General features: G+C 47.8%; 2 protein-coding genes across 2 annotated transcripts; one reads left to right on the forward strand and one right to left on the reverse strand.

Moving 5' to 3' along the window:
• The first annotated feature begins 17 nt into the window (after window positions 1–17).
• Window positions 18–8,847, forward strand: TFIP11 (tuftelin interacting protein 11). Its single transcript, XM_040611748.1, has 12 exons — window positions 18–453; window positions 823–976; window positions 1,647–1,803; window positions 2,315–2,442; window positions 2,929–3,081; window positions 3,882–4,391; window positions 5,003–5,109; window positions 5,353–5,521; window positions 5,722–5,965; window positions 6,621–6,763; window positions 7,037–7,202; window positions 8,410–8,847. The coding sequence occupies exons 1-12, from the start codon at window positions 125–127 to the stop codon at window positions 8,763–8,765; spliced, it is 2,616 nt and encodes an 871-aa protein (XP_040467682.1). The 5' UTR covers window positions 18–124; the 3' UTR covers window positions 8,766–8,847.
• An 801-nt stretch (window positions 8,848–9,648) lies between these two features.
• On the reverse strand, window positions 9,649–11,901 carry SRRD (SRR1 domain containing). The gene is made up of 7 exons (XM_040611803.1): window positions 11,795–11,901; window positions 11,679–11,719; window positions 11,422–11,558; window positions 11,243–11,341; window positions 10,677–10,831; window positions 10,384–10,429; window positions 9,649–10,098 (listed from the first exon to the last, which is right to left on the reverse strand). The coding sequence occupies exons 1-7, from the start codon at window positions 11,899–11,901 to the stop codon at window positions 9,874–9,876; spliced, it is 810 nt and encodes a 269-aa protein (XP_040467737.1). The 3' UTR covers window positions 9,649–9,873.
• Between the last annotated feature and the right edge of the window lie 59 nt (window positions 11,902–11,960).

The following is an 11,960-nucleotide window of genomic DNA, read 5'->3' on the forward strand; positions in this document are numbered from 1 at the left end:
TTAATAGCTCAGGCTCTGCTCTGCCCTGCCTCCCTGCTGCCTGCGCCGGTGCAGGCCGCCCGCCGCCAGACCACAGAGGAGCCGCGGGGCGGGAGGCCCCGGCGTGGCCGCTCTGCCCAGCTCTATGGTTGTGGGCGTGGCTGGGGCGGTGCGTCACCGGAAGGAGATTGTTGCGTTCCGGGCGGTAGCGGTGCAGTCGGAGCCGGTTGGAGGGGAGGAGCGGAGCGGCGCCGGAGCGGGTGGGCCCGCGGGCGCCATGTCGATGTCGCACCTGTACGGCACGGACGGGGAGGATGGCGTGGAGATGGAGAACTTCGAGGTGTCGGACTGGGACCTGCAGAACGAGTTCAACCCGCACCGGCAGCGCCACCGGCAGAGCAAGGAGGAGGCCACCTACGGCGTGTGGGCCGAGCGCGACTCGGACGAGGAGCGGCCCAGCTTCGGCGGCAAGCGGTACGGGCCGGGGACGGGGGGAAAGGGGCCCCCGGGCCGAGCTGAGCCGTCTCCTCCCGCCCGTCTGGCGGCCCCCGGCTGTGCCCCACTCGGAGGGGCTCCAAGGCTCGGGTGGCTGCCCCGTTTCGGGGGGCACTTCAGGCTGTAAACACCCATCAGAACAGCCCGGCTGGGGGGACTTTGCATGTGCGAGCGTGTCGCTGCTACCCAGGGGGAAGGAGTGATTTGTTTCCTCGCAAAAACTGCTCGTCAGTTTTTAATATTTCATTTTAAGGGAGGGGTCCAAGGCACAGTAGTCCCCAGGCTTGTGTAGAGACGTGCACCGGTCCACTGGAACAGAATTCACTCACAGGTCTTGTTTTGGTGTAGCTCCAGGGATTACTCGGCACCAGTGAACTTCATCCGCGCCGGGCTGAAAAAGTCAGCTGCTGAGGATTTGTCAGAGGAAGACTCTGATGAAGATGAAAAGCCCGTCAAGCAGGAAGAAATCCCTAAAGAGTTTGTGCCGAAGAAGTTAAAAACCGTGAGTTATCCAGGAAGTTTTGAATTCTGTGTGAGGTATTTATGAAACTTAGGCGGTAGTCAAAGGAGCACTAAAGAAAAGGAGAAATCGTTAAAACCAGAGAACAAGATGTGACAGCATGCTGTTAAAAGGAGATATTTTCTCAGTCTTCTGTAGCTTTGCGTTGTATCACAGGGTGTCCTCGGGAAACATCTATCCTTTTAGGCCCTTTTATCTTCCTTAGTGTTCCCTTTGTCAACTGAGGTTGAAATAAAAGAATGCCAGTGATTTACTGCCTTTCAAATACTTTTTTTTTTAAAAAAATCTCACAGCACAGTGTGACAAATCTAGGAGTGCTATAGATTAAAAATCAAAGCCTTATTTTTGGTTACCAAAGACAGAAAGAATTAGGAATCAGCTTCAGCTGAAGTTGGTGGTGGAGCCTAATAACTGTCAGATTGTCAGTTTGAGCTTGTCAGGACTTTGCTTTTCCATCTAAGGAATTCCAGGAAACTCCTTAGGTGTCAGGCATCTGACATGGATGGACAAGCCGTGGTGCAATGAGCTGTGCAGTGTGGTGACAACTGAATTGCTTCTGGGAAGAACTTTCCTTTTGAGTGAAATTACACAGAGCTTGGTTATTATGATGCGTTAAGGTTGTGGGTTTATTTTTGTTTGTTTGTTTTAACAGGGTGGTAATTTCAAGCCTAGTCAGAAAGGCTTTGTAGGGGGGACAAAATCTTTTATGGATTTTGGCAGCTGGGAGAGACACACGAAGGGAATTGGACAGAAGCTTCTCCAGAAGATGGGTTACGTTCCCGGAAGAGGTCTTGGGAAGAATGCTCAAGGTACTGAGTGTGTGTTTGTTTTTTATTGTTAACTAGTAATTTGGAGAAGAGATTGGGTTCTTCAAAGAACTGCCGTCTCCAGGTGGCTTATAACTTTGTTCTTAAGATTCAGTTGTGTTTTAATTACCATAGGCCAGTTTTATTGGTCTTTTTATTGGCCATTGTTATTTTGCAAGAATAAAACAGAAAGAAGTAAGGGAGATAAATTCCAAAGGTAGTTAGCTTACAGAAAAAGAGATACTATTTTATGTGATGGAATAAAAAAAAAAAAAGCAGATAAATGCAGTTGTGAGTAATGCTCTGCGTTTTTTCTCTTTGGTGTGTGCTGGAATTAAGTAATTTTATGGCCACTAAGGAATTACTGAAGTGGTAGAAGATACTCTAGTGATAGAGGCAAAATATCGGGCTGGATGTTTGTGCTGATTTGATAACTTAGAGTACTGTAGAAAAAGCATTTGCTGCTCTCTCTTGGTAAAAAAACCTGCTCCTGATGTAACTACCATCCTCTTAGGTATTATCAACCCAATTGAGGCCAAACAAAGAAAAGGCAAAGGAGCTGTGGGGGCATATGGCTCTGAAAGAACCAGCCAGTCTTTGCAGGATTTTCCTGTTGTGGACTCGGAAGAAGAAGCTGAGGAGGTATTTGTATGATTCTTGGTATATCCATTTCCCTGTTGTGTTGTGCATACAAAATTCAGTTCTAGTATTAGCTTGTGTGTCAGCGTTTGGCCTTATTTTAGATAAGAAGCTAAAGACGTAGTACATTAATGTCATTTAGACATACTCTTCTTGTCGTCATAGTGTTCTTTGTTGTTTCTGGCTAACTTTATACCAGTAGTCTTACTAGAACTCCATCTTCAAAGAGTCCCTCCAGTAGTCTTTGTATTTTGTTTAAATTAAAAAAAATATAACAATACCAGAAACATATGCTAGTATTGTGAATAGGGTGATTGACTGGATCATGGCATCTGAGCTGGTTTGTCATAGTACTTTACCACTTTCCCATCTATTTTGCTGTACAGCATTCCTCATTGATCTGATGGTTATTTTCCTGTGGGAAATAGAGTGAAATTTGAGGCATAACAAAGAGCAGCAAGCACAACTTTTTTTTTTTTTATTATTTAGGAATTTCAAAAAGAGCTCAGTCAGTGGCGGAAGGATCCTAATGGAGGCAAGAAAAAGCCCAAATACAGCTATAAGACAGTAGAAGAACTGAAAGCCAAGGGTAGGATCAGCAAGCAGCTTTCTGCCCCTCAGAAGGAGCTGTCTCAAGTCAAGGTAAGGTTGATAACCCAAGAGATGGCATCTCTGGGAAACAGTTTGTCCACTTGGCTTATTCTGAGTGCTTTTTAGCTGTCAGTAACCTCATAAAAATCAAGGCCTCAGACTCATCACTGAATCGTGTAGTAGACCACTGTGTCACCTAGGGACATTTGATCTGTTTTGAAGCAAGTTCTTTAGCCTCAGAAAATGCAAATTAGCTAAAACACATGTTGTTTTGGTGTTTTTTTAATTGAAGATAAGTTTAATTGTTTCACATCTGTTATAGATAAAATGCTCATCCACTTCTGAAAGCACAGCTGTCTTTGTTGGGATTGTGCAACTAAACAGATAATTTGAACCATCTTCTACCTAAGAGGGACAGTAAAGGATTTGTCTTGTAGGCAGCTGTTAATTTCAGAGGAATAATTTTATTGTGTGGTTTAAAACAGTATCAAAGTATCTAAGAGTTCCATGCAGTAATGAATGGTATACTACTTGCATCTTCACTGCTTGTAGAGTTACTCAGCAAAATAGTAAAACTGAGATCAGAAGAGGAGACTCTTCCTGTTCTGACTCCAAATTGTTTCCTCTTCATTCGAACTCTTCATGTCTGGAGTAGACCTCTTTTTAGAGGCAATCCCCAGCTGCCTCATGCAGAATACCAGTGTGTATTAGTAGCCTCCTGGAGTAATTAAGATACTTAGAAACCTCCAGTTTTCAGTTTGGAGTCAGGGATTTTATTTCCTCCTTTTCCAAATACTAGATGCAGATGTTTTGGGTTTTCTTGAGACATGTTTGTTCTTGTTTCTTGGAAGGTTATAGACATGACAGGCCGGGAACAAAAGGTTTATTACAGCTACAGTCAAATTAGCCACAAGCACAACATCCCAGATGACAGTCCCCAGCAGCCACTGGGTAAAGACTCCAAGCCCCAGGGTTTTGCCTTGCCAGAGCTGGAGCACAACTTGCAGCTTCTCATTGACATCACAGAGCAGGAGATCATCCAAAACGACCGGCAGCTGCAGTATGAGAGAGACATGGTTGTCAACCTGACCCATGAGATACAGAAGATGTCTGAAGTTCTCTCACACGAGGAGACAGCAATTGGCAATCTCAGCAAGGTGCTGGAGATGGTGGAAGAGTGTGAGAGACGGATGCAGCCCAGCTGTGAAAATCCCTTGACCTTGGATGAGTGTGCGAAGATTTTTGAGACGCTTCAAGATAAATACTATGAAGAGTACAGAATGTCTGATAGGGTAGACCTGGCAGTAGCAATAGTCTATCCTCTGATGAAAGATTACTTCAAGAACTGGGATCCCCTTAAGGTGTGTATTTGATTTATCTGCAGTTCTTACTTGATGGCTTGAGTAGTCTTTATTATTTTGACTCCTCCCCCTACTCCCTGTCCCAAATTTCTGAACAGTATGGAGAGAAGAAAAAAAAACACAAACCCAAACCCCACTCTGGACCCAGTCTCAGACTTTTCTGTGCCTGAAGACTACTGTTCTGCAAAGCAGCTAACAATTTAGCTGCTTGTAAGGTTAAAATCAACCCCTTTTGTGGGTGTTGGGAAGAAGAAGTAGATGAAAGCAAAGTCTCTAGTTCTTGGTTTTTAGCAAAAGCAGGAGACTGTCAGGTAGTCAGATATGTGCTGCCATTCTTAATGCTTTGTAGGCTGTGATAGGTAGAATCTGAATTCTCTCTGTACACCTGAAAAAACTCAGGCTATCTTCTTCTCCCCCTGGAGGTATGTTAAGTCCATAAAGTGGGATTTTCCTTTTGTGGGACTTCGCTAATCATGGCTGCAAGCTCCTGGCTTGCCTTTTGAATGGGTGAGAAGGCTGGCTGTAGCAGAGTGCCATCAGCCTGCTCTCTGTAGATACCAGCTGAAATTAATGAAAAAGGATAAAGGCTGTTCATGCCTTATCGTTTCCAGGACTGTACATATGGCACAGAAATCATAGCCAAGTGGAAGAACCTCTTGGAAAATGATCAGCTGTTATCACACAGTGGGCAGGACCTGTCAACGGATGCTTTTCACAGGTAAAGAACAAATGAGTTGTACTTCATGCAGCATCTTCAAGTGCTGCTTCCTCAGGGATGGAAAAGAACAGGTACAAGCACGCTTTCCAGATGATTCTCCCGATGTGTCTGTTAAAATCCAGCTGTCAGCTATATAAAAAGAAGCAGCTTTTAAATAACAGTTGCCGTTTAGTTTATTTAGGCCTGGGGCTATAGCTTTAAGCTTAACTTTGATTTATTCTTTTTTTGTTTGTTTTTTTACAGACTGATGTGGGAAATTTGGATGCCATATGTCAGAAATATAGTGGCACGGTGGCAACCGAGGAACTGTGGATCCATGGTGGATTTCTTGGATAGCTGGGTAAATGTTGTTCCTGTCTGGATACTGGATAACATTCTGGATCAGCTCATCTTCCCCAAGCTACAGAAGGAGGTAAGACGAGAGGGCTGCATTAGAATGAAGCTGTGCTCTGCATCAGTATTTGAATTTCAGTCAACTAGAACTTCTGAAATACCAGTTTGTTGCCTCTGCTGATGTGTATAGGAGTCTGGGGGATTGCGTTATGCCTCTTTTTGCATCTGGCAAGACTTTAATGGATGGACTTAGCTTAATCTTTTCTGTTTTACCTCAAGGTCGAAAACTGGAATCCTTTGACAGACACAGTCCCAATCCATTCGTGGATCCATCCCTGGCTTCCCCTGATGCAGGCACGGTTAGAGCCGCTGTATTCTCCCATCCGAAACAAGCTGGCGAATGCTCTGCAGAAGTGGCATCCCAGTGATTCCTCTGCCAAACTGATCCTTCAGCCCTGGAAAGATGTGTTCACACCTGGGTCATGGGAGGCTTTTATGGTCAAAAACATTGTGCCTAAACTAGGTGAGATGAGCCAGACGGCGCTAAATTTCTGAAATCTGCTGGTTGCCACCTTCCCCCTTAAACCTAGAAAAAATACATGTTAGTATGGTTGCCAGTGTTACTTGAAAGAACATTACTAGTAAGTTCAGAGCAAGCTTGCATCTTCTTTTCTGCTGCTAGTACTGTGCGTTTTTTTTCTGTGGCAGGCATTTTAGAAAATACGGGGAAGTGCTCTGATTATTCTCAATGTTTTCTCTCATTTCTCTAAATCATCAGATTCCTCTATTGTTCAGCTGACAGGAATATCTGATAGCTGTCAGGTAGTACCAGGTTACAAAGTATCTCTGTCTTACTCCCCGTTTTATTTGGTCTATGCTAACGCTTTCACAGTGAGATTTTGTAATTCACCATTCAGCCATGCAAACTGGCTAAAAGGCTCTGTAGTCTAAAAATCAGTTGAATGTTTAAGTTTCTCAGTTCTGGTGGCAAATTGTAATCACTGGAAATGGAAGTGTGCTGTTTTGGTTGCAGGTATCAACCAAACAGTTTAAAGATCCCAAATGTCCCTTAGGGTAATGACGTGATACAGGCGCTCCTCAAATCATGTGTGTTCCTAGTGAAGTAGGTCATGGCACTGATAAAACTGTGAGTTGTTTTTTTCTAACTCTTTTCCCAGGGATGTGTTTGAACGAACTCATCATAAACCCTCACCAGCAGCACATGGATGCCTTCTACTGGGTGATTGACTGGGAGGGGATGATTTCTGTCTCCAGCCTTGTTGGGCTGCTGGAGAAACACTTCTTTCCAAAGTGGCTGCAGGTGAGAAAGCATGAAGGCTGAGTAAACAGGCTTGTGAACACTGTGAAGTGTTTTAGTCACTCCTGTCTAGAAGTAGCTGCCCCAGCACTGAAATTCTTCAGCTGCCAAATGGGGTGATTTCCACTCATAGAAAATTGTTGAGGTATATGGAGCTAAGACTGTCACAGTCCTTTCTTTTACTGGAAGCTCAGTAATAACAATCTTAAATGGTAGTCAGGACTCTCCTCCATACATGTACCTATTCTGCATTTGATCTGTCATATTGTTTTGCAGGTGCTGTGCTCTTGGCTTAGTAACAGCCCCAATTACGAAGAGATTACAAAATGGTACTTGGGTTGGAAGTCCATGTTCTCAGACCAAGTGTTAGCACATCCATCGATCAAAGACAAATTTAATGAAGCTCTTGATATCATGAACCGGGCTGTCTCTTCCAGTGTTGGTAGGTGACTTACGGCGATGGCTGTGCTTACTGTGGTGGCATACAGCAGTGTTTGTTCTTGTGAGACTGTTTAGGCATGGCCCTGCTGATCAGCATTGTAAAGCTCCCCTGAGCAGTGAAATTCTTGCTCTGTCCTTAAGTAACACCTTACAGGTGTTACTTAATAATTGCGCTTCACTGAAGCAGAAGCAGATTTTTGGTGAGTAGATTTTGGCTGTCTGTGCTGTTAAGCAACTGATTCTCTGTCAGCCTTGCCTGATTACAGTGTATTTTATGTCAGTCAGTGAGAGACCATCATTTAAGGATGTTGACTTCCAAAGCTATAATTTGTTAGGTTTTTCCCCTTTATGGTGAGATACTGGTTCTTCTCTTTGGCTTTAGAGCAGTGATGTTTCCTTCCACGTGACTTTCCCTATGGCCTAGAACAGATTGTTAGTAATTTGCTGGGAGTTAAACTGTATAAAAAGAGAAGGCCATGCCTGGGGGAGCAGCACCCAGAATTTGCCCTGCCTTCCAGGACTGAGAGCTCCTCTCCTGCATTCCTCTTGCCCGTTTGCTGTATAGTGTGATGGAGAATCTGCATCAGAAGCATGGAGGATTCCTTGAGGCCTGTTTCAAGTGTTAAGTTTATTTCTGTGGTAAAATGATACAACTATAGTCAAGCATTGCACAAAGAGGAATTCACCTGTTGAGAAATTCCTGGCATGATAGTCATGCAGCCAGAAAGTGAACTGGGGGCTGGTAGTGAAAGTGCTCCTGATGCAATTCTGTTTCCTGCAGTATGGTACTGCTCCATCCTGAGCCTGATTTTGCAACAGTCACTCTCTGTAACCTAGCAGTGCCACATGCAGGCCACAGGCAAGGTTTTGACTTTGAGGAGTGTTTTGTGGTTTGTTGTTGCTGTTCTTTTTGTCATTCACGTTTTCCCTTTGCCAGTAGCAGTGCAGCATCCTCCTGTGCTGTGCATGCTCAGATAGAATTTGGGACTGTATCAAACCCTCTTGCTTCTGCTGCAGTTCTCAAATTCACCTAATTAGTCTGTGCTGTATTAGCAGTAACAATACAAAATTTAGTGAATTTGAATGTGTATAGGAGGATCCAGAGCATTATTGATTTACTTTTGTGTCCTGGACTGGAGTTTACTCATAGAACTTGCACTAGGAACGGACTGGGACCATGTTTTCACGTGTTTTGTCTCTCCAAACAGGTGGGTACATGCAGCCAGGTGCTCGAGAGAACATTGCCTACCTTACCCACACAGAGCGGAGGAAAGACTTTCAGTATGAAGCCATGCAGGAGCGTCGGGAAGCTGAGAACATGGCCCAGCGCGGCATTGGCATGGCTGCCAGCTCCGTGCCCATGAATTTTAAGGACCTAATTCAGACAAAAGCAGAGGAGCACAACATTGTTTTCATGCCTGTGATCGGAAAGCGGCACGAAGGGAAACAGCTGTATACATTTGGACGAATTGTCATTTACATTGACAGAGGTGTGGTGTTTGTACAAGGAGAAAAGACTTGGGTGCCAACGTCTCTTCAGAGTCTCATTGACATGGCAAAGTGAGGCCCCTGCTTTGAACTGTGAAGACCATCTTAGTAACATGTTCAGTGTAACTCTTAGAATAAAGAAGTTACGAATTTTTAAATAGAGTAAAACCGTAGCTATATGCCAGGATTATTTTTTTTTCTTAGTTCAGGCACTGTCAAGAGATGAAATGACACATGGAAGTCAGTGCTAAAGGAGAAACAAGAAGTTCTGACACTTGTGTAATTGCCACCTGTGAGAGAGGTTTATCAGCAGGTTAGAAGGGACCATGAGAGGAGAATCTCTGTGCCAACGGGAGATGAATGAGGGCTGGTGTAGCTGAGTCCTGAAGGTCTCCAGTGACAGAGATGTCACAGCTCCTTTTCTGCTGCACTGCTCTGGCAGCAAGTTACTGTCCCGACAACTTCTCTCTTACAGTGGGCTCATCTCTGTGGCCTGCAGCCAGGACCTGTCCTGCCTCTCTGCAGGTGTGTTGGTGGCTCCTTCAGCCTGGTGCTTGCCTGCAGGCCATCAGCTGCTGCAGGTGCCCCTCTGCCCTGTCAACACAGAGCTGGAAGGGACGTAATTTTTTCCAACAAATACGCAGAGTGAGTGCTGGCAAGACCACAGCACTTCGGGGTACAGAGGTAAGGAAGGGAAACAGGATTATTTTTTTTCCCCCTAGAGATGACCTTATTCCTTACAGAAAAAAGTGCTGATTTCAGTAGCACTGAGCAGCTGGAGGCCCTTGCCTATGAGAAAGCTTTTATAAGTCTGCATTTGCAACTAGACACTAATACTACAACCCCCTCTCCAATAAGTTCTCCTTCCTGATGCTTCAGAACATGTGTAGTATATGCAAAGGCCTTGAATTGTTCGTAAAAGGGAGGGGATCGAAAGAGCAATTGTTACACAGTATGCGTGGTGTAAAAGGCAGGGTTTAGTGAGTCATAAGTCAAAGCACAACTTTACCTTTTATTAAATAATTCAGGTACAAAAATGTCCCATCACACTCGGTGTTGGGGTGCTGCCACTTTTGGCAGAGCATGGTGACACTGTCAGTGATTGAGCTTCATCACGGCTGTGCAGAAGCTGCCACGGGAAAAGGTGCAGCCACAAGGTTCCCGCCTGGCACTGCAGAGCACTGTCAGGACTCTGTGGCAGTGGGACCGTGCTGGTCAGTTCTGTCCTCCTTTCTGATGATCTCCAAGTCATCACAGTCTTGGTACATTGGCTCCTCCATGAACTCCCAGACCTCAGGGGAGAGTTCCTTCAGTTTTTGCAAGGGAAACCAGTGGATGGAGGTGTCATTAAAGGTGTCCAGGTACCGAGGATGAGTGGGGAGTGCCACTTCCTCTGTCCCTTTCAAGACCTGAAAAGCATTTGCAGGAAAAGTTACATGACGATGTGGAACCACTCTGCAAATTTCAGTTAAAGAGTCTGTGAAGAATGAGGATGGTATTTTAACCTCAACACCTGCATGCAGTGTGTTTGCAGATAATGTAGAAAGGTCCTAAAGCAATTCATTTTTATACTGCAGCAACCAGGAAAAAAGGTTTTAAAAATAACCACCCTCTTTGCAATTGCTATTAATTTCCTTTCTCATTAAAAGGTGCTTTGTCAACAGAAAGCTAATGTTAAAAATAACTACCCATACCTTTGCTATGTAAGAATAATCTCTCTCCAATATTCTTGACAACAATCTAGAATAACATAAGGTAATCAGCATTAGACACAATGTTCCTGTGACTTCAGACAACTTTTCTGCACAAGTGTATGGGACAGAAAAGGTAGGAGATGGTTGATGACTGCAAACGGGATAGCAAGTTGAAAATGAGCGAAACATGGGTATTATTGTCAGAAGCAATAAAAAAGCAGGAGTGAAAGAAGGGAGGAGAGGAAAACACTGCTGGAGGCACCAGAACCTTTCCCTGGGGAGGCTGCACGCACCGTTCCTCAATCCCTTTGAAGCTGTTCCCGATGATGACCATTTTGGCCAGTGCCCCTGCAGACCAGTTCCTCCACAGGAGGTTGTTGTACAAGGCTTTCCCGCAGTGCACCATGTAAAACAGCGTGGCCGATCCCTCAACGTCGTGTTTCCCCTCCTGCGTGTAAACCAACTCTTCCTGTTACAGCTGGGCCGCGGCAGGCAGGCAGCAAAGGCCGGACGGTTCATCCCAGTCCTGAGAGCCCTGCAGGGTAGCTCAAGGCAGGGATGGGGGTCCAGCCCCAGTGGGGACGGGGGTCCAGGCCTTGGGGTGATTGGGATCAGGGTCCAGGGCTGGGGGGGTGGCTCAGGCAGGATGAGGGTCCAGCCCCAGAAGCCCCAGTGGGGATGGGGGGTCCAGCCCCAGAACCCCAACAGGAGGCTTGGGTGGGGATTTGGGTCTGGCCCTGGGGGTGGGGGGGTCCAGCTCCAGAACCCCGGTGAGTGGGTCGGGGGGGGATGGGGGGTCCAGCCCTGGGGGGGGGTGGCTCAGGTGGGGATGGGGGTCCATCCCCGGCGCCCCCCTCACCTCGTTCTCCGGGAGGAGCCGCAGCCCCAGCTGCCGCAGCGCGTCCGCCTCCTGGGCGGAGAAGGCGGGATCGAACAGCGCGCACCGGCCGGGCGGCACCTGCGGGGGAGCGGCGGGGATGGGCCCGGGGGACCCCGACCCGCGCCCCCCGCCCCCGGAGCTCACCCCCCGGAGCTCACCCCCAGCTCCTCCAGCAGCAGCAGCAGGAAGGCCAGCTGGTGCCGGGCGGCGGGGCAGACGCTGAAGCGGCCCAGTCCGTAGCAGACGCAGTGGGCGGGCGGCTCCGCGCTGCTGCCCAACGGGGCCCGCACGGCTCCTGCGGGCACGGAGACTAGCGTCGGCGGGGCGGCGGCCCCCTCCTCCAGCCCCCACCCCCGCCCCGGCCCCCTCCTCCGGTCCTCTCCCCCTCCCTCCCGGCCCGGCCCTCCGCACTCACCGGCGCTCGCTTCCCAGAACCCGGAGCTCACCAGATCGTCCCTGCGGGGAGAGCGCAGCGTCAGCGGGGCCCGGCGCCTGCGGCTGGGGGCACAGGGGCCGGGGCCGGGCACTCACCGCGCCTCCCGCAGCCTCCGTAGCACCGCGCCGGCCCCCGCCGCCTCCCCGCCCGCCCGGCGCCGCCGCCCGCCCGCGGCCCGCCACCCGCCCGGCGCCGCCGCCATGTCCCGCCCGGCCGCCGTAGCGCGGTCACGGGAGCGGCGCCTCCCGGAAGCGGCGGGAG

This window comes from Falco naumanni, chromosome 1 (assembly GCF_017639655.2).
Source record: "Falco naumanni isolate bFalNau1 chromosome 1, bFalNau1.pat, whole genome shotgun sequence".
NCBI lineage: Eukaryota > Metazoa > Chordata > Aves > Falconiformes > Falconidae > Falco > Falco naumanni.

Bases quoted from the DNA above. Each gene is read 5' to 3' on its own strand.
- SRRD (XM_040611803.1), bottom strand. From the start codon at position 11,901: ATGGCGGCGGCGCCGGGCGGGTGGCGGGCCGCGGGCGGGCGGCGGCGC. The intron at 11,720-11,794 runs GTGAGTGCCCGG...CTCTCCCCGCAG, and splicing joins CGGAGGCTGCGGGAGGCGCG to GGACGATCTGGTGAGCTCCG. The intron at 11,342-11,421 runs GTGAGCTCCGGG...GCTCCCCCGCAG, and splicing joins TGCTGCTGGAGGAGCTGGGG to GTGCCGCCCGGCCGGTGCGC.
- TFIP11 (XM_040611748.1), top strand. From the start codon at position 125: ATGGTTGTGGGCGTGGCTGGGGCGGTGCGTCACCGGAAGGAGATTGTT. The intron at 2,443-2,928 runs GTATTTGTATGA...TTTATTATTTAG, and splicing joins CGGAAGAAGAAGCTGAGGAG to GAATTTCAAAAAGAGCTCAG. The intron at 4,392-5,002 runs GTGTGTATTTGA...TATCGTTTCCAG, and splicing joins AGAACTGGGATCCCCTTAAG to GACTGTACATATGGCACAGA.